Here is a 21403-nt window from a genome sequence, read left to right on the forward strand (position 1 = left end):
TTACAGAGTGAGTTGCACTTTCCTACCACCATTTGGCCCCAGCCTTCACTGAGTGGAGAGGGGCAGTGTGCTGAAGTTGGACAGGAGAGGAGAGCTGACTGAAATCCCTCTGAGACACTCCAGACCTTGGCCAAGGCAGGGCGGCTCTTGCCAATGATGGGGGCAGGACCACAGGGAGGAGAAAAGATCCAAGTGCAGAGAGCCAGGGGTAACACTAAGGAGCAAAGAAGATGCTCTGCAGCTCACAAAGTTGACAGGCCATGAAATTTAGAGAGTTCTGTGGAGTCTCCTGGGTGCTAAGATCCCAAGCTCTGCCACAGGGCAAGTCCAGAGATCACTCACACATTTGAAGTCAGGAGTGAGCAAAATTGAACTGAAGTTGCAACCAAGTTGCATCAAAAGCCATCCTAACTCAAGTTGAGAATGCCAGTTGGCTGTAGAAGACCATTATATTGGTTTCCTACCCAAGAGTTGAATTTTGGAGCTCATAGACCCAGATGGATCAGGTGGAGTCAAATCACCCCCTTCCCTGCCAAATGGGCCCCATACAGTGCAGGTCATTCCCTGGAAGACCCACACCTTCCACAATATATGTCCACTATATAATTTGCATTCATTTTGGGGACGCTATATGTTTTTGTACTCTATGTAATGGACTGCTAAAGGCAGATCAATAAGAGAGTGGTCTTCTTTGGCAGAAAGTCAGGATGGGAAGAAGGGATCTGTATAGTTAAATACATAACGACTTGATCTCACCTAATTTATCATAGAAGCACATCTTTAGAGAATTGTTAGCTCTTAAAAAATAATTTAACTAATCACTGTTTTTATTTCCAAATGTCTCATTAGAGACACTATTAACCTTAGAACGGTTCCTGATGCAAGATTTAAAGGCTAGAAAAAATCATTATTTTCCATTCCCCAACAGACTTTTTGCCAGAAACTAATGTCCAACGAGGGATTTGAAGGAATAAAACAAAGCATTTCTATTTAATTGATCTTAGCATCTTCCTGAAAACCTGATCATTTAATGTGTTCTTCCTCAGTGAGTGCGGGGGACATCCTTTGGCTTTGAACCCCCTTCTCTGAACGTTTGTAGTTGGCCTTTCCCTGTGTGTGACTTTTTAGATTAAATCTTTTAAATGCTTAGCCAAACATTTAATAGCTCTGCAGGCAAACCCAAAGCAGTCAATGATTTCTCTCTCATCATTGATGTTTCTGTCTTGCTGTTCCACTCTCTTCCTTTCTGAAATCAACACAAAATATATTTTTTAAAAAAGAATTCCTCCTTTATAAATAGTGGGTGAAAAAAAGATATATTGCTTGGTAATAGAAACAATTATATGTTGGTTGGATCAGTAGGGTTTAATGAAAGACAGCTCTGCACATATATTTCTTATAATCCTGATTAATTCTGTTTAGTTCAGTGTGCTCTTAGATTACATAATATTTCATCCAATAATTCTTTTATTTAAAAGCCAGGAGCTGTTTCATTTAATAATTGCAAAATACATAACACATAAGAGATTATATAAGACCGTGTATGTAATATATGTATAATTTAAAGAGTAGTTGGAGAAATACCCATGACCCTAACTCTGCTTATGAATTGGAATGTTACCAGATGCTTTGAAGTCTCCTCTGTGTCCCTTCCAGGTCACCTCCCTCCCTTTTGCACACTATGCTAAACTGGGGGTTATTCATTCTCTCCTCTTGCTTTTATAAATGTACTTTATATGTATTTCTAAGTTTTACCTTTTGAAAAGAAAAATGATCCCTGTTGTTTTCTATAGCGCACTCCTCTTGGTGGTTAGGGTTATATATTCACCCTTGGGGAATAGTTCAGATGCTCTAAGATACACGTGGGACATTAATGTCAGCCAAAGAGTCTTGAATGCTGCACAGTCCTAGTATGGAAGTCATCCCCAAGAGGCTTTTCACAGCATCTCTCTTTGTAGCCCTCTTCTACCCTTGAGGCCAAGACCTTGTGTACCACCTTGGAGGATAGTGCTGGGACTAGTGGCTGAGATTTCCTTTTAAAATCCAGGGCTTTCCAGTAGAACGGTTGATGGTTCTTTCTTACTCAGATGGCTCTGTTTAGGCTTGTTGATGGGGTGACGGGATTGCCACTTTCTACCCTGAGCAAGAAGGAATGTCACTTACCCCGGTAATCTTTTTAAGTAAGCTGGAAAGAACAGATGCTGCATTTTATTTCATAGTAAGATTGCATTTCCAAGGGCCTACTTATTGGTAACTTGATAACCTTGATTAAGTGTACAGTCACGGGTGTCCTCTGAGTGCTTGCGGGTTTATGAGGGAGCCATCAGCCAGGGAGCAAGAGCTCAGATTCCTTGGCAGAGGGCTCCTCTTGGGGAGGAATGATAATCAGTCTGACTGATGATTATTTGTGCAGGGATTTTGCTCTTTAGTTTAGGATATCACATTTTATGGAATGGAGGGACTCCATGTTTCTGTTACTTTATGTATTAACTCCCTAATTTGTGTGTGTGTGATTTTAGAGGCCAGAGCCCGCCGGTTGCTGAATTTAACTTACTCCTGAAAGCTCACACTTTGGAAACCTACGGGGTGGATCCTCACCCATGCAAGGTAACTGCCCCTTACAGGTTGATATTTAAAGAGTATTTTACCCTGAAAGAGTTAATTGCTGTGTATGCCTGGCAGACCCCTCCTAGGATATTTCCACAGCCTAACCCCACCTAATTGGAAGGTCTGCAGTCACATGTTTTGGTAGTTGGCTCCTGCTGTTGGTTCTTGCCGCTGGACTCTAACAAATTTTTCTAATTGCTGTGCAGTAGTCACAAATTCCTAAATGCACATGCATGGATTCATTCACCTATCAAGTGGATGGTTTTACCCCTGAGAAGTCTCAACATTTAGGACTTACTATCCAGTCCCATCTGGGTAAAGAAAAGGGTCCTAACATTTATTTTCAAAGCTGATGCCAGCAAGAACGCAACCTTAAAAAATTAAGAAAGAAAAAAGAAAAGATTTACAATTATACTTTCATATCAGGAGAATTTGTTTTTCCTTTTCCTTTACTCCTATTACTTGACAGCCTCTCCCTCAAGCATGAAACCCAGACCCAGTGTATCAGAATCACCAGGGTCCACCCCAGAGCCACTGATGCAAAATCGCTGGGATGCAGCTGGTGAATCTGCCTTTTAAACAAGTTCCCAAGGTGGTGCTCATGCACACATTTTCCAGAAATGTTTTATGAGAAAGCTTGGGTTTAGTTTCCATATGTTAAACTAAGTATGCATTAACCTGGCACTAACCCAAATCCTAAACTAAGCATGTATGTATGGCAAGCTCTTAAAGGTAATTTTTGAGTCTTACCAGAACATTTCTTGACTCAGATGGGAACAGATAGTTGTATTTGGTCAAGTGCCATAGTCCTATAGCTCTAGGATCAGGCTTCTCATGACAGGCAGGTGGGGAGCTTCCTAAGCTCTTGCTGCCCGGTTCCATCAGGATCTTTTGGAGGTGCAGACCTGGCTCTCCAGAGGATTCCAACATGTAGCTGAGGCAGAGAGCCGGTGGTTGTTGTCCATACTGACACATGCATCTTATGGTCTCCCCACACAGATATTTTAGGATATTTGCCAGATGCCTCTTCCTAGTCTTGGTATAAATCAGATTATTTCATTTAGTGAATTAGGTTTTATACACAAATCTGAGCCTCTCTGATTTATTATTTGGAGACCAACTAAACTTGTTGTTCCTTTGCCTTTATTTATCAATGCTTAGTCTTCCTGGAAGTGAAGTAGGAAATATCTTTATATGAAAATTGCTAGAAATCCTGTGTAGGATTGAATCAACTTAATTAGATGCTCAGGGCTTTGGTTTCATACCATCTTTGGTTTCGGGGCTAATGACAACCAAGAACAGTTTGTCCACATTACAGGGAAGATCTGAGAATTCAGGCGGCCCAGAAGGCATTTGGAAGTAGATACACAGTGGTTTAGGGCTAATCCATACTTTCCCAGGAGGTTCCTGCAGAGACAGAGTTCCTCACAGGGAAAAGCTACACATTTCTGGACCTCACCCAGATTTTAGAAATACTACCCTTTTAAATCCCATTTCAGAAACTCAGTTTATTATTACAATCATTAGAATTAACCTGAAATAAACCCAGGGTGAGGATGACTAAGCATATCACTTATTTACTAGAGGCCCAGTGCAAAAATTTGTGCACCTTAAAAGGAACTGTGGGCTGTGAGGTTGTAGTGGGCACATGGGTGGGTCTTGGCCCCTCCTGCTGTGTCCCTCCTTCCCCTGGGGCCCCTGTCTGCCAGCAGCCCCACTCCTGCAACTGCTGCTCACACCTGCTAACAGTGTGGACCTGGTACCAGCAGTGGGTGAGAGGGGGGCTGGCGCTGTCAGTGGGTGTGAGAGGCAGCTGCTGTCCCAATTACCCCTCAAGAGCAGGGGGAGGTGGAGAAGCCCCCAGGGCCTGCATCCACCACTTGCACCCAATGATGATGCCAAGTGATTGGGGCCAGCACTGGTAGCAGGAGCAAGCTCCAGGTGGGACTGTGGCTCGTGGGAGCAAAGAATTTTCAGTAACCACCAGAGACTCACTCCTATGACAGCAACCTTGGTTTGGCACCCCCACTTACTGCTCCATCATCCTGCCATGACCAACATTTGCCATATTCCAGGCTTTGTTGCCTGCTGCCAACAGCCACCATGTTCTACACTCACCCCTGGTGGTCAACACATGTCATAGCGACCCACTGTTTGGCTGTTCAGTTGTTTGGTTGTTCCGTCATTCAGGTTTAGTCTAGTTGCATATTAGGGTTATATATATATATAATATTCCTAAATGTAAATGTTTCTCTTTTTTTCAGGATTCAACAGGCACAACCACATTTTTGGGATTCACTGCTGCAGGCTTTGTGGTATTTCAGGGAAATAAGAGAATCCATTTGATAAAATGGTGAGTGCTTCTTTGGAAAACTGGCTTATCATTTTTCTTAATCTTGTCTTTCATTCTCCACCTTTGACTTTTTTTTTTTTTTAAATGTCAGATAGAGTACCTGGTATTCATTTCTTTGCCTTGGAACCTCATTACAAAGGGATTTGTATCTATAAATGAAACCCATTCTAGTTGCCCTGTCTTAGGAGGGAATTGTATTTGTCCACCTAAGGTGTCCACTCAGAGGACCTGTGATGTATCTGCCTCCAGAGAGAAGGTGTCCATTGTTTCCACACCAGTAGCTTCTTTACTGACCAGGTGTAGGTCAGGGCCGGTAAACGTTCAAGTTCCTCTGAGCAACTCAGGATCCAGCCCCTCCCATTCACTTTTCTCTGTTCTGTTGAATCCTGCTGCAGACTTACCTTCTGTTATCCAGTATTTCAGTGGAAATGCTTTTGGTCAGAGTAACAGCAATGGCTGCTCTCATTAGCTTACAAATAAGAGGATTGATTAGCTCACATAGTAAGATATAGAGATTGGACAGTTCCTTGATCCTTTAACTGCTCAACAACATTATGTAGGACTTGGGTCTTTCTATTTTCTTCTTTTCCATTACAGAGTAGTAGTTTTTGTCTCCAGGCTCATAAAATGGCATGGCAGTGTGTGCAACTGTGGCCTTTATATCTTCACACAGCAGCACCCAAGACTGGAGGAGAGCAGCCTTCCACATGTCTGCTATTAAAGCAAGGAAAACCTTTTCAGAAGTCCTGTAGGAGACTTTCTGTGTATCCATTGGGCAAGATTGGGTTGCATGTGCCTACTTAAACCAATCCTTCCCAGAAGAAAGGTGGTCAAATCAAGATTCACCCGTTTGGGGCTGAGAAGAGCAGGATCTGCATGGACAAATGACCTTGAGGAAGAATAAAGCCTAGATTATGTCAGTAAATAAGTGGAAGGATGGAGCAGGGCAGGTGACCCGTAGCACCCACTCTCTCCAGTCAGAGAGCAAAATGGTTTTGGTGAAGAGTGGAGAGGGCTTAATATTATATGTGTGATGGAATATTGGAAAGGCTTAGTCTTGTTCATATCTTCAGCTCAATTCAGTTACCTCTCTGATGGTCCCTGATAGGTACGTCACTCCTGCTGTGTGTCTCTGGGTGGCAGGCTCACTCCTTTGGTTTGAGCATTTGAATCTGAAGTTTTCTTGATGGGCCAGTGGGCATCCATCCTCAGTCCTGGGTTGGAAATGCTCTCTTGCACTTGCCTGAACTTCAGTACATAGTTCTATGGCTTCAGAATTTCCTTTAGCACCTCTTTATAAAGTAGCCCTTCCCACCTTCTCCTGTTGGTGCCCCCTTCCTTTCAGACTCTCCTAGATTAACCTTAATCAGCTAATGCCCACTCCTCTCCTTCCACCTTCTGCTCTATGTCATGATCATCCCTCTCTTTCTAAGGTGTCCAGTTTCTCTGTCTTCCTTGTCCTGTCTGTGGTAGCCTTTTACTATATTCATACTTTCAACAATGTTCTAGAATAAGTTCCCTACTGACTTTGGGAAGCATGGGTAATCTGGGGACTTCTTCTATCCCACCCTAGGATGTTAAATTCATAGGTTTTGAATTGCTTGAGCTCTGGAATTAGAACTAGACACATCTCAAGTGCAGATTTATTGCAAGTCTCTCCCTTCTTTGGACCTCAGTTTTCCTGTACATTGAAGAGTTGAAAGGACAATTCTTTGTTTCTGGGTTCTACCTCCTGGTGGGTACTGATACCAACTTCATTCTTCCCAGCCTCTGCTAGGCACATGTCTTTCTAACAGCTATGTATTATTACTGAAACAAATTTTCTTTTCATGTTAATCTTTGTGTGTTTTTCTTTTTTCTTTTTTTAAACATCCATTTTGTCATCCTTGAAAATCCTCTACCTAAATTACAACATCTTAATGTGCCCTCACTATTCTCCCCCTTTCCACCCTCCCCAGGAGAAGCAGGGGGGCCTATATCACTATCTGAAGAATGAGATCAAAGGAATAAAAATAGATTCCTCTCTTCTCTCCACACATATTTTCTCACCAAGGAGGTGATCTGGGGTCTACATTTCAGGCAGATTTTAATCAAGCAGCTCCTTTATATTCCCATTCATCAAACTGTCCTCCTAATTCTGAGTGTCTCAATATATGATGAAATAAACAGGGAGAACAGGAATAAGAATTTCATGGTGTGGCGTGTGTGCTTCTTTGAGGTGGATGAGGGAACAGATATTGTGAATCCATGTCATTTCATTAACTGAATCTGAAATAACCACATCCTTCCTGCCTCACACAGTGGGCTGGCCCCTTCATGTTGCTAGGGTCGTTCATGTTTGTGGGACTTCGAGAGCTCCTTGGAAGTAAGGTGCAGCTCACCTGTAAAAAATGGGATAACTAGTTCTGAGCTGCCTGGGGATATTCTCTTGGGAAGAACATTGCTGTGTAATTCACTCGGGGCATTCCCCTGCTCATTGGGTCTTCACCGATGGTCAGATAATGTCTTCTTTCAGTGCAGTCTGCTTGGCATTTGTGAGACAGCCGCACTCCTGTGGGAAAACCAGGTACCTGGGTCACTTGCTACTTTATTTGCCTTCTCACCCAAAGAGATTTTTTTTTCTTAGGCCAGATGTCTGCAAATTGAAGTTTGAAGGGAAGACATTTTATGTGATTGGCACCCAGAAGGAGGTCAGATACTGCTTTTCTAGCTCTGTTATTGTGTGAGTGTGAATATGAGTGTGCGTGTGCATGCCCATGAGAGAGATTCAAGCATAAGATATGCTTTTGGCATTATAGCCCCCAAAGATCATGACTTTTTTTTTGTGTGGTGATAATGGAAGCTATATGCTGAGAATATTTGAGAGGTAAACAAACATTGGGTTTGTGTGTGTGCTGTATATATATATATATATATATATATATAGGCTAATATGTTAAGGGTCCGACAGACTGAGTAATGATGTCACACAGCAATGCTAGCTTCTTCTCCCTAGCAACTAGCCTCCTTGTTATTTCTTCAGCCCAGGAGCATGGCTTGCTTTATAGCCAGATGGAAACACTTTACACTGTAACCAAATGTCTGTGAAGAGTTTTCCCATGCCTCATCTCATTTGATCCTCATAGAAGTCTGGAGTAGGTAGATAGGAGATTAAATGGAATTCTATTTTCTTCTCATTAGCTGGAAAATAGAGATTTAGAAAGCTTAGAAATTGACCCAATTGAAAAGGAGTAAGAAATGGTGGACCTTGAAAATGACTTCAGGTTTTTTCACTGTGCAGAATATAGTCAAACACTGCTGCAGTTAAATATTTTACCCTTTGTTCTCCCTGCATGATCTACAATAATAATCTGCTTCGTGTTGATATTTACTGCTGTGTTGCTCTCAATTATCTGTAAGAGAAGTTGGGGTGCTTCACTGGGATGAAAAATGTTTAGCTAAATCAGAAAGAAGGTCTAATTAAGCAGGTTTATTCTATATCTATAAAAGGTTCAGTAGACTCATGCATGCATGATACATATAGTTCTTGCTGGCACAAATCTCACACATGTGTTTTGATCTGTCATTGTCAATCATGAATTTGGTTGACATTTCTATTATATAGAAAAGGCGAATAGAGATATTAAATTAGTTCTTCAAATTTCCTTTCAATATGCACAAATTTGTGCACTGGGCCTCTAGTTTAAGAATAAAGTCAGTAAACAATGCTGAGTGAGTACCCCTGTGTAAAACATAGACTGGGATAGACTTGAGATTTAGCAATTGGATTCCCTTCTACCTTTGTAATTTGCCAAAATACTGATTCATGAAACTGAATAATATTTACAAAGCTTGTAACAACAAGTGATGGTTAGAGTTTTATAAAGAAAGTATTTAAGATCCATGAATCTTAAAATAAAAAAGTCACCAGACATAGGTTGTGTTCACCAGGGAACACATTTGGGAAGAGGCCAGCACTGAAACTCTGAGCCCAGAGCTAGATTTGGAGGTTTGCAGAATCTCCTGACCCTAGTTTTTAGTCCAAGCACTAGTTGTTTAAGGTGGGCAAATACATTTTTTAACAAATCCAACCCTGATTGAGAGGTAAGCAATGCCTGGAGACTTGAAAATTGTGAGGCTGCTTTCTATCAGAAACAAGGCCTAGATAGATTAGTGATGTCTGCAAAGCGAGGAATAATACCATTTCACCAACACTTTCAAGAACATAGTAATACGCAAGCTACTTGAAGAAGAAAAAAAAAGAAAAACTGTTTAAAATGCCCTTTTTTGTTTTGTTATTTTTTATTAGAAAAAAGCCATGTTGGCATTCCATACCTCAACACCAGCTGCCTGCAAACATCTTTGGAAGTGTGGGGTGGAGAACCAGGCCTTTTATAAGTAAGTAGTTTTTATTCTTTTAATTTTAGGCTTTAAAACACCCATGGATCCCCTTATGTTTTGCAAATAGTTCCATGTTCATTTCCTTTAATATAGTCTTTCTTACTATATTTAAGTGAATAATGAATTTGGTGCATTGTCCAGGGTGTCTCCTCTCACTGTTGGCCCGAGCAAGTCCTGAGCTCCATGTTGGGTGTTTCCCATAGAATTGCTATGGGTTGCTTGCTTGTTTTGTCATTGCTATTTCCATTCAATATGTAATAGAACCTATATTTGGTTGGTTTTCTTGCTCAGAAACAGACCTTGAGAGGAGGTTAGTGCAAGTGGTTTTTCTGGGATATGGTCACTATGCATAGCAATGGGGAGTGGGAAAGGGAGGTGGGAAAGCAAGCAATGTAGGAGGGTGCTACTGAGCAGGTCACCCTGTGGGCAGCTGGGCTCTGCTCTGCAGGGGAGCTCTGGCAGACTGCAGAACAGACATCAAATTTCACCCACTGACCTGCAAAGATGCTGAGCTGTTTATCTACCAATACTTCACTCATTTTACTTGAGGGCCACTTTGGAGGGTGGAGTTATACTCTCTGGCACTTCTGGCTTACTCTCAGCTTGGGTTGAATGTACTCTCACAACTGGAAAAAAATCCATATAATTTTTTTTTTCCTGTGGACAGTTCTCTTAGGTTTATACCTAGGAATGTAACTTTGGGTGATAGAGTAACTTTGTATTTAACTTTTTGAGAACCTGACAAACTGTTTTTGGGGCCTAAGCTTTTGGAACTCCTCTGTTCATCTGTCAATGAGATCATCTGGTTCCTGTCAAATAATAATTGAGAGACATTTAGCTAATTATTTTTGAATGGATATTTTCTTACAGATGAGGGAGTTAATAGATACTCTTGAAACACAGCCAAAACAGGATAAAAAATATAAATCATGACATTTTTTGTATATTTTATATCTGCATTAGATCTGATCTCTCTGATGATATGAACTAGGTTCTGTTTATCTTTTTATTTCCTAAAGACCCCCCAGTATTCAAAAAAGAATTAATGAATCATATTGATAAGGTATGGTTCCTGTGCCAGGAGATTTGTAGTTTATGATGCAGATTAAAAAAGAAATGCAAATAAAATGCTAGAGGGGAGTTCAGGAGGGGTGAGTCTTACTATGGGGGAGGTAGGAATTGGAAGGAAGGTTCTTTAAGTTGAGGGGGGGCCTTCTGAGTAAGGGAGCATGGTGGAGATGGGAAGACATGCATCCAGAGGATGAGCAGTTATATAAGGCTAGAGCAGAGGATAGATGAATGAAATAGAAAGGGAGGTGATGAAAGGCCAGGAGATCTTGGAGCCAGATCCAGAGAGCTCAGCCATCATGAATGAGGTGCCAGAGGAATGCTAGTTGGGGTTGATTGCTACTAACCCACAGACAAGTGTAAGGGAGGGGGAGGGAGTAGCAGAGAACCCCCAGCAGATAGGCTTTTAGAGCCAAGTCAGAAAGTCCTCCTTGGAAGCAGCACGGCCTTGAAGATCCTTTGGTGCTATCATGGGATCTCTATCAAGGAATAACTCAAGACATTAATTGGTTGTTTTGCACACATGCTGTTTTATCCTGTGTGAGGGATTCAGTTCTTAGATGTAGTCAAAGAGAAAAACAAAACTGAATAGAGAAGAAAGAGAGAAGGAGAGGAGAGTAGAAACTCCAGTCTGGGAAATCTGTTTTGCACATGTTGGGGTATAGTCATTAGCTGGCATCAAGAAGTGAGGTCTGTCTTATAATTCTGCCACTGAATGGGCCAACTAGGCTTGTCAGAGAAGTCACTTCCAGTCAGCTGTGCATGCCTCAGGTGGCCGGGGTGTAGCTGAGCACGCTGGCAGTGTGCAGAGTTGACCAAGTCTTTGCATCAGCACCTCTGCTAGTGTTAGGCCAGGCTGCCCCTCTCAATTACTAGGCCTCCAAATCCCTAATATTTGTACTGACCTGAGATTTCCCAGAAGCTTTTGTTCCTCCGTCATCCCATAGCCATCCCTGTTCCTTAGTAAGAAGGAAAATGTTCCTTATTCTGAGCCAGCTATGTGACCTCTCTGGCCCAGCCTTTGATCTGTAGACTGGAGGGGCAGGACTCAGGTCTGCTTTGCTTCTCTCATTATGGCCTGGTGTTAACGAGTGTGGGCTTCTTGGGTTTAAATCTTGTCCCTGTCACTTCCTAGTAGTGTGGCCTGGAGCAAAGCACTTGAACTCTTCGAGCCTCCTCTTTATTTTTCCATCTGTGAAGTATGATAGGTAATACCTGCCTTGCCGTGTTTGGTTCTGCCAGGCACATGAACCATCGATACATGATAGCAGCTGCTGTGACTACCACTACTACCCCCTCTCTTAGCAATGGAAGTTTCTAGAATGTCAGTGATTGCAGAGCCCAGTCTGTTTGATTCTGAAGGGCTTTGATTCTGTTAATCTCAGGGAGGGCACCTGCTTCCTCCATAGCACCATCCCCTTCCTGGGCAGAAGTCCTGGCCCCGCTTCCAGCCTGCCCCACCGGCATTATGCTTTAATGGTTTTGGCTGGCAGAGCAATGCCCTGATCTTGTTTCCTGGATTGGAGTGTTTGACCCTCCTTTCCACTTCACCTGCCATGGGAAGAGGGAGGCCTGGTGGCCAAGAATTCCCAAGTGTACTTTCACCTCATGAATGCGCTGCTCATTGTCCGCTGGCCAGGGACCACCAATGAGGTTTGAAAGCCCTGGCTCTGGGCTCTGCTGCTGGGAACAGAGCCCAGAAGCAGAAACTCTGACTTTGACTTTCCCTCCTGCTTCAAACTACACGGGATCCCTGACACAGACTTAGTCACATTTCAGAGCTTCCTTTATGCCATGTGTTTTCTAGGTGCTTTGTGCAATGCACTGTGCTGGCATGGAAGGGAAACAGGAAGTGATTGGTGTGGAAGGGAAACGGAGTGATTGCCTGTGGATATGGGACAATTCTTTTTGGGGTGATGAAAGTATTTCTTGATGAGTGATTAGCTTTGTGAATTATACTGAACACCACTGAAGTGTACAATCTAAAAGGGTAAACCTTATGGTATGTGAATTATATCTTGATAAAACTCTTATTTGAAAAATTCAGAAATGGGTGAGGGGTCTAGATGTTGGTAGTGATAAAAATTTCCCATGAGATACAAACATGCAATCAAGGGTTGAGGGCTCAAATGGAGTGATTCTCAAAGTAGTGTTAGAAATGCATTCCTGGGCTCCACTTAGACTTACGGAATCTGAAACTTGTGTTTTCTGAAGCCTGCCAGGTGGTTCTGATGCCCCTTGAAGTTTGAGAACCTGCATGGCTAAAGCATTATTTAAAAAATACAGGGAGACTTGGCTTTGCAACCTGGTTTCTCCTGCTTCTGTCATGTGACCATAGTTAAGTGACAACCAGTCTGTGCCTCAATTTCATCCTGTAGAAATGTAGATTGTTTCCTCCTAGGAGAGAGCTGTGGCACAAAATAAATTAATCTGTTTAAGGTGCTTTGGGTGGGGCACAGTCCATAGTAGGTGCTTAATAATAACATGTTGTTATTGTTATGGTTACTCCAGAAGTTGTAAACCATGTAAAAGTGGGAAATTGTATTATTAATTCTAGAGGAGGTCTCTTAGGGCACTGCCCATTGTTTCCCAAGCACTGGACCTCCATGCCCAGCCTGTGCAGCAGCAGGTGCCAGAGGAGAAAAGTTAGAGGCAGGGCGAGGGCAGTGTGCTCCTGCAGGGCTGCTCTGCGTGTACCATATGATACCAACATGTAGCAAACACTGCATGCTCCAGGCAATGTCCACGTGCATGGTGCATCTCACATCCATTACACCATTTAAAACGCAGGGCTGGGCTGGCAAATCCCCAGAGCCATGGGTCTCTGGGACCTGTGGCTGCCCTGGCAGATCTGGGGACGGGGGTGGTGAAGAGCTGTGACAGCTGAAAGGTTAAGTCATGACCAGGCCACCATTTGAACTTACAGTTCTTGTCAAGTCAGGTAAACTGGGGATGGTCTGGACTGCTCTGTGAGGTCAGATGTTTGAGAAGAGTCAATGCTTCTATGCTGGGGTTTCATAGGAAGGTGGAGGCAGAAGTGAGAGAAGGCAGGTGGGTAAGAAGGCTGGAGGCGAGAGAACTGCTACTTTAACTCGGTAGTGCCTTCGGTGGGAAGAAGTCTTTGGCTCTGGGCTTATTGACGTGAGAGCCTGGGAGGCAGAGCGCTGGGACACATCAGCTAGAGTTAGAGCATGAAGGCACTTTCACTAGCGTCCGGGGTGTTTGACACGGCTCCCAGGAACTTCTGTGATTTAGAGAATTGGCTTTGGTAGCTTCATAGTGAGAAGTCAATGGAGAGGGTTTGAGGTGATATTAGGGAGACAGGGTGGTAGGTGGGAGGCAGAGAGGGACAGAAACAATTATACAGGGTGGGGCAAAAGTAGGTTTACAGTTGTTTGTATGGGAAATAATACAAGAATAAACTGTGTTTTGTGCACTCACAACTATAAGCCTACTTTTGTCCACCCATGTATAGTGAGCAGGTTGCATGGTAGGTGCTTTCAAATAATTTAATCTCATTTTATCCTCTTCAGAATTCTATGAATTAGGTTTATAATACCTTCCCCCCCTTTAAAAATATTTGGGGAAAACTGGGACTCAGAAAGACTTAGCTTGATTTGGGTCACAAGACCAGAAGCAAGTAGAAAGCTGGGCCTCTGCTCTTCCAAGTAAAATACCACCTCTTGGGTCATTTAAGGACAATGTGGGAACTCAGAGGTTCTTAAATGCCAATGGGTAGCCTTGGCATGGCCTAGGAACAGTGTTTGTATCCCTCCCAGCAGGTCTGAGACAGTCCAAGTTTCTCTTTCTGCATCCTCATCCTTCCATCCTACTGTCTGTGTCTCCCAGCTCCCAGTGAGTTTGTGTTGCTCAATCTCTCAGATACACTCCCAGGGAAGGTCTCAACCCAAACGTTATCAGGAGCCGCCTGGGCACTTGTGGAGGAAGGTTGGTGGTAGTGCTCTTGGGAGGGTGTCTCTGAGCAAATCAAGTGACACCAATAATTACCCAGGGCCACCAGCTGCCAGAAAAAGGCCAACACATTCTACCCTCCCCTCATCCTGCGCAGACAGGGATGCACTTTCTCTGCAAAATGTGTCTTTTGACCTGTTTTCTCGAAGCACTTTGAGGGTTTATGTACCATGCAGCACAGCGGCCTCCCACCTGTCTGGGTATAAGGAGAAGGCGGCGACCTCGCTGAGGGACCTGGGATGGTGGGAGCTGAGGCTGAACCAGTGGAAAGCAGGGCCCCCACCTCTCTCCAGAGCAGGGTGGCTGGAGCTGTTGTGCCTGCCACACCTGGAGGCTTGGTGTCCTCTATATCTGGGCACAGAGCTGAGTTTGAATTTCAGATACTCCAGTGAAGGCTCTTGATCTTTTTAGCAGACTAAGAGCCTAGGTAAACACTAACAGCAGCAACAAAATCAATGAGAAAAAAAACAAAACAAAACACAGTCGCTCTTTAAAAGTTTCTCTTCCCTCTACTGCTGAAGACTTGGGAGCAACAATCCTGCTGAGAAGACAGGGAGAGAGAGGTGGTGATGGCCCTTTTCTCAGGCCACTGGAAAAATGCCAGGCCACCCACAGTTCTTTAGGGATGGAGGAGGCAGAGGGGCCCAGAGCAGGTGTGTCCTCACATGAGGAAGAGGCTCAGCAGGACATTTTCCATTAAGCCAGCCTCCTGGAGACTTTTCTCCTCTTTACCAGGTGTGGCTGTCACCCTGCCCTGACCAGCAGCCAGCAGGTCTGTTCCAGGTGTTAGGTCTGGGGTGTAGCTCTCACTTGGTCTTATCTATCCTGGGGGCTTCTACTTCATGTTGTCAGGGCTCTGCCTTGACAGGAGCCCCCTCTGCAGGTCTGCATCCCCTCTGCTGTCCACCTCGCTCTCCCTGCTCATCCTTTGAAACTGGCTGAGGCTGTCTGCAGAGGTGGAGGGAGAAGTTTTTTTTGGCCAAAGACTGTAACTAAAGTTTTCTCTTGTTTTGAGGATAAGGACACAAATCCCTAACAGAGACAGCCTAAGGCCAGGTCCTGCTTAACTAGGAGGTGCTGCAGGTGTGTGTTTGTGTGTGTGTGTGTGTGTGTGTGTGTGTGTGTGATCACCAACATTTAACAAGAATGAAGAGAGAACAGAAAAGATCAGCTTGCAAATACTGTGAGAGTTGTCAGTTCTTCTGTGAATCTTTTCCTTCATGTTTGTGTGTGTGCGTGCACGTGTCGAATCACACCGTAAAGTGTATTTCTTCCTGGCAGTCAAAGTATCCCATAGCTACACTTCATGTCAAATGTGTCCTACTTGGGCTTCCCAATGTCACTGCCACTGCTTTGCTTTCTCTTAAAGGTATGCCAAGTCCAGTCAGATCAAGACTGTGTCCAGCAGCAAGATCTTTTTTAAAGGAAGTAGATTCCGATACAGGTGGGTCCCCAGGACTTCGTTTTGATGATGGGGTTGGTGTGGGGGCAGGCATTGGCATTTGGATGTTTTGCTTATAAATCAGTTCACTTGGGCTTATGCCCCTGTTTCAGTTCCCCTTTTCCACTTCACTCGTCTTTTATGCTCATGGGCACTCTCCAATGTCATAGTGACTTCCCCGTGTGGAGGGAGAGAAGGTGGGGGCTCCTAGAGCTGGGCCAGGCAGTTGAGGTTGTGAAGTTTAAAGAAAATGCATACTCATAGCCCTTGCCTCCCATGCTGAGTGCCTGTGCAGAGACAGGTGTTTTGTCTTTTGCAGCGGAAAGGTTGCCAAAGAGGTGGTGGAGGCGAGTTCCAGAATCCAGAGGGAACCTCCAGAGGTGCACAGGTGAGTGGGTGCTCCCCAGCCCTCGGGAGGCTTCTGTTATGGACAGAGGGATTTAAACACCGGCTTTGCCAAGTGACAAGAAGGGTGTAAGGGCTCTGCTGCCAGGCCCTATGCTGTGTTTTGGCCCTGGTTCCAGGCATGGTGCTCTCACTGCCCTGGAATCCCTCTCAGACAGACTTGGCTAGGCCATGGCAAGAGCACAGCTGGGTTCTGTTTTGAGTTATTTGCTCTGTGGAGAGTCATTGGCTTAACTTGACCTTTGAGTGTCAACATGAATAAGCAGGATGCATGTGAGGCAAGGCTGTGTCATCTCCTGGCTGGGCCCTTATCTTCCCTGATGCCTCATCCCCCACTCCCAATGGAAACACCTTCTGAGGTATCAGGCAGTCCCATCAACTGGCCTGGGATAGACACTCTGGTCAGTCTGAGATGGCAGTTATGTTAAGCCAGGATTGCAGTTGTTTCAAACTTGAACACCCTTCAGGGTGCCCATCAAGGTGCTGTAAGGCGAATGGATAGGGAACTCTCTGCCCTGATGTTGTTTATCAAGGTGAGGCTCATTCTGATGTGTACAAGCATAATCACAGAGTCAGAAGTGACCAACGTGGTGGGTTGTAAAAGGGAGAGTCCAGTGAACAGAGAAGCAGAAAGTGTGTGTTGTGAGGCCAATCCCGGAGTGTGTTAGGGGAAGGAGACATTTGATATCATATTTGAAGGATGGGTTTTTTGGTTTGTTTTGTTTTTCACTGATTTCAGTGAGAGAAAGGAAGAGGGGCACAGGGATAGAAACATCAATGTAGAGAGAGAATCATTGATCACCTGCTTCTTGCAAGCTTCCTACTAAAGACTAAGCCCACAAGCTATGCATGTGCCCTGACTGGGAATCCAACCATGACCTCCTGATTCTCTGGCTGGGCTGGTTTTGGTTTTGACAGGGAACATGGGGAGTGGAAAGGTGCTTAAGCACCACCATACGTGCCCTACCTCCCTCTCTGTCAGGCTAGACAGCAGGTCCTCTGCAGCAGGCAGTGCAAATGGGCTTCCCAGCTTCCAGCCAGTAGTCTTGATGAGACATCTGCATGGTTGCCCTGCCATCTGCTGCCTGTCACAACCACTGGCACAGGAGAAAGGGAAACAGAACTGCATTCTGTGGCTGGTTGGTGACTGGGGCATGAATTTCAATGGGGATGTTAAACATTAATATGAAACATTGGATGTCCAGTCCTAACTGGTTTTGCTCAGTGGATAGAGCATCAGCCTACAGACTGAAGGGTCCCAGGTTTTATTCCAGTCAAGGGCAGAAGTATCTTGGCTGCGGGCACATCCCTACTATGTGCAGGAGGCAGCTGATCGATATTTCTCTCTCATCTATGTTTCTAACTCTTTCCCTCTCCCTTCCTCTCTGTAAAAAAACAATAAAATATACTAAAAAAAAAGAAAAAATTGGATGTCCAGTGACACAATAGCTTGTAGCTATGGAACATCTATGCCACCTGCCTGTAGAGGTTTTGTTTTTGTTTTTGGCGGTTATTAAATTAGTTTGAGCCATGCCCTTTATTCATTTTTCTGTGCCTAGTCTAGGGACACCTGCCTCCCATATCTTTTTGATATCTTTCTGTGTTGTTACCTAGTCCTAGCATGCTCAAGTCTGATGACACATGGGGAAATACATTAGGACACATGGACACTTTGTCAGGGCCTTAAGGATAAAAAGGGCTATGTGTCTTGAGTGTTACACTGTCTTTCACTAGCCCAACCCATTGTGACTCCAGAGGCAGTTCCCAGCTGGGATGTGCATAGCCGACTGGGATGGAGGGCTGGTGTTTGCAATGGAAACCAACTCTATCTGGCTTGTCTATTCTCAGAACCAACATTACCCAGAGCCGCAGTTCCCACTCCTTGAACAAACAGCTCATTATTAACATGGAGCCCCTGCAGCCCTTGCTGCCTGCCCCCAGCGAGCAGGAAGAGGACCTTCCTCCGGGTGAGGGTAAGTACGCCTTTCCAGAGGCCACCGTTCGAGGCTCACTCTGGAGGAGGGAGCGAGGCCCACCTCTGGGTACGTTGGGTAATGGTTGGGGTGAGGGTTGGAGTGAGTTAGAATCTGTGCTTTTGGTAGATAAGCTGTTTGCAGCTGGGAGACTGCATTGTATTGAGAGTTCTTTTAATTTCTTCTGGAGAGATTTCATTGGTACAAAACTATTTGAAACGAAGTTAAAATTAAAAACTCAGTTTCTTAGCCATGGTAGCTAGATTTCTAATGCTCTGTGCTGTCTGTGCTGTCCAAGATGGTAGCTAATGGCTACCATCTTGGACAGCACAGACTCAGAACATTTTCATCATTGCTGAAAACTCTATTGGATGGTGAAGTTTTTGACTATAATCACAATTGCATTAGTGGGTATAGTATAAAGGTTTATCACAAGTATCCCCACACTGGTTATCCCCTTTCTGTTTCATATTTCTCCAGCCTTTTATTCCTTTTTCCACAAGTCCTTATCTGACAGCTTTGATATAAGCTAAAATATGTAGACTCTACTTCAACCCAAACGTTGTTATATTTTTAAAAGACTATCAGATAAGTGCTTCTAGGCCTCTTATTTTGTGCTTTTAGAAACTTAATTCCAGAAATAATCTCACCATATTTGTTTGCTGCTGGTATTTGTGAGACAAATCTCTCCTATTAATTTCCTTTAAAAACACACACAAAAGAATTAGATGAGTTATTTATTTATTGAATTAATTTATATTGTGTGTGTGTGTGTGTGTGTGTGTGTGTGTGTGAGTGAGAGAGAGAGAGAGAGAGAGAGAGAGAGAGATGTGAGAGAGACATATCATTTAAAATCTGGATCCTGGGAAGTTTCAAAAGAGCAGGTCACTGTGTCCCCAAAAGATCTCCTTTACCTACAGCTTAATATCAAGAATTATTTCATGGGGAAAACTTTTTAGTTCATAATAGAATTGGATGCAAATAGACTTGAGGAGAGATAATTCATCAATCTTTTCCTGGAAAAAAACAAAAACAAAACTCTAACCATTAAAGCTTTTTTTTTTTTTTTTTTTTTTTTTTTTTTTTTTTTTGAGTTCCCTTTTAGTCCTATTAGAATGTCTGACATAGAATTGATGGGCAGAGGAATGAATGGGTGAGACTGAGAGGCAGAAGGAATTGTGGGAGGTCTGGTCCACCTGTGTTGGTTGCTCATGTGGCTTGGGGAAGAGGGATTAGGGTAGTGGTAGGCAAAGACATTAGTCAACAGAGCCAAATATCAACAGTATAACAATTGAAATTTCTTTTGAGAGCCAAAATTTTTTTTAAATTTAACCTTCTTCTAATGCTACTTCTTCAAAATAGATTCACCCAGGCCATGGTATTTTGTGGAAGAGCCACACTCAAGGGGCCAAAGAGCCGCATGTGGCTCACAAGCCACAGTTTGTTGACCACAGGATTAGGGGAACAATTTCAGGTGTGGCACAAGGCTAGGAAAGGGCCAGACCATGATTTGTAGGAGGCTTTAGACTTTGACCTGAGGGCACTGGAGGATTTCAAGCATGGAAAGATCAGATTGGAATTGTATTTTGTATCACGTGGTGGCAGATGGTAGATGAGAGGTGGGTATGCCTGGATTTATTTTTTAATCTCACAAGTATTGACCTTTTGAGCTGCATAATTCTTTGTTGGGGGTTTGCTGGTGCATTGTCCAATGTTTAGCAGTACCCCTGGCTTCACCCAGTAGATGCCAGTAGTATCCCATCAGTCTTGACAACCAAAAGTGCCTCCATGTATTGCTACTGTAGATGTTCCTGAGTAACAAAAATGCTCCCTGGTTGAGAATCACTGGGTTGGGGGCACAGAGATGGTGCTGGAACCATTGCTGTAAGCCAGACAATAGATCAACAAGAGCTGAACTGAAGCAGGGAGAGGGGGGCCTGGGAAGGAAGTGGGGGATTCAAGCTAATAAGCTTCAGGCCTGTCAGGGCAGGGTCACCGATTACAGGGCAGGTATGCAGCCTGTGGCTCCTGCCCAGGTTTTGCCCTTGTCTCCCAGCTTTCAGAGTAAAAAGATGTCAACCTTTTTAATGATGAGACACTTGAGACCCAGGAAGGTTTAAGTCAGCATCACATGTGGAGCCAGTGGCAAAACTGATTTTGTTTAGAGAGCAGAAATATCTCTAGTTAGGTCCTGTGCATTGCCTCACTGAGCGTCAAACATGGACAGCATTGCTCACCTTTGCCATCTCTGTTCCCCATCTTGACCTAGAGGTTCAGATTCTTGTTTGGGGGAATTTCAAATGACACATTTTGGTTACTGGATCCATAAACAGGTTGAGGTTGGCAGTGTGAATCCTATTAAAGGAGTTGTCTGATTAGGAATTTTAAAAAAACAACAACACATCACCCTGGGACAAGAAAGAACATCTGACCCTGACCCTTGGAGGCCCCACCTCTGCAAAGTCATGGAAGGCCCTTCTGCCCAGCACCACATGAGTGCCCTGGTGGTGGCATCTCTGCAGCGTCACATCCACCCATTTGTCTGACAAGATTCTTCTGTTTTTCCCAGAACTTCAAGTTTTTCAAAGACAGCTGGGCAGGGCGTGATTGCCCAGAGGAGCCCAGTGGCATTCTGGGAGAACGTGTTACCCCTTTCACCCATATGACAGCTGGAGGATTAGCTGTGAAGTTGGCTGTCTCCTATACAGAAAAAAACAAAATCAGTTCCTAGGCACCACTAAGCAACGAGAAACTTTTCAGTGCCAACTCTAAGTTGCTCAGTTACAGGATCTGATTAGATGAGTGCTGTGAACTTGGGATGAGAATGGCAAACTGCTTGAAAATAGCCACTTAGAGCTTTTGAAAGATTTGGGAGAAGAAAAACATTTAGAGCGTGGGAATTGTTCTGGATGAACATGACATTTTTAGGAGTCATTTACCTGAATAAGTCCACATATAAAATGGAGTAGGGTCTTCATAAGTGTAGATAGCAAAATATTTGCATGTTTTGTTGGCGGAGTATATTTTTCACTATGGAAAAATGCTGGATCATGGTAGAGGAGAATGAAATTAATCACACGAGACTTGGTACGTAGAGATTACTGACGCCCTTGGAAGATCATCTTGTCTACCAGAGCAGTGGCACAGGCTGGCAGAACTAAACAGGCAGGACACCAGCTCTTCCCCTTGGTAGATAAAACTAAG

General features: G+C 43.9%; 1 protein-coding gene across 2 annotated transcripts in view; it reads left to right on the plus strand.

Moving 5' to 3' along the window:
- Nucleotides 1–21403, plus strand: part of FRMD3 (FERM domain containing 3) — a 212853-nt gene that overhangs the window by 154878 nt on the left and 36572 nt on the right. For both annotated transcript variants that reach the window (XM_036433683.2, XM_036433684.2), the window contains exons 7-13: nt 2520–2607; nt 4872–4960; nt 7587–7650; nt 9249–9337; nt 15750–15824; nt 16141–16209; nt 18075–18199. In XM_036433683.2, coding sequence (XP_036289576.1) covers nt 2520–2607; nt 4872–4960; nt 7587–7650; nt 9249–9337; nt 15750–15824; nt 16141–16209; nt 18075–18199 — 599 coding nt within the window. The remainder of the gene's footprint in view (nt 1–2519; nt 2608–4871; nt 4961–7586; nt 7651–9248; nt 9338–15749; nt 15825–16140; nt 16210–18074; nt 18200–21403) is intronic.

Source organism: Pipistrellus kuhlii, unplaced genomic scaffold (assembly GCF_014108245.1).
Source record: "Pipistrellus kuhlii isolate mPipKuh1 unplaced genomic scaffold, mPipKuh1.p scaffold_m20_p_12, whole genome shotgun sequence".
NCBI lineage: Eukaryota > Metazoa > Chordata > Mammalia > Chiroptera > Vespertilionidae > Pipistrellus > Pipistrellus kuhlii.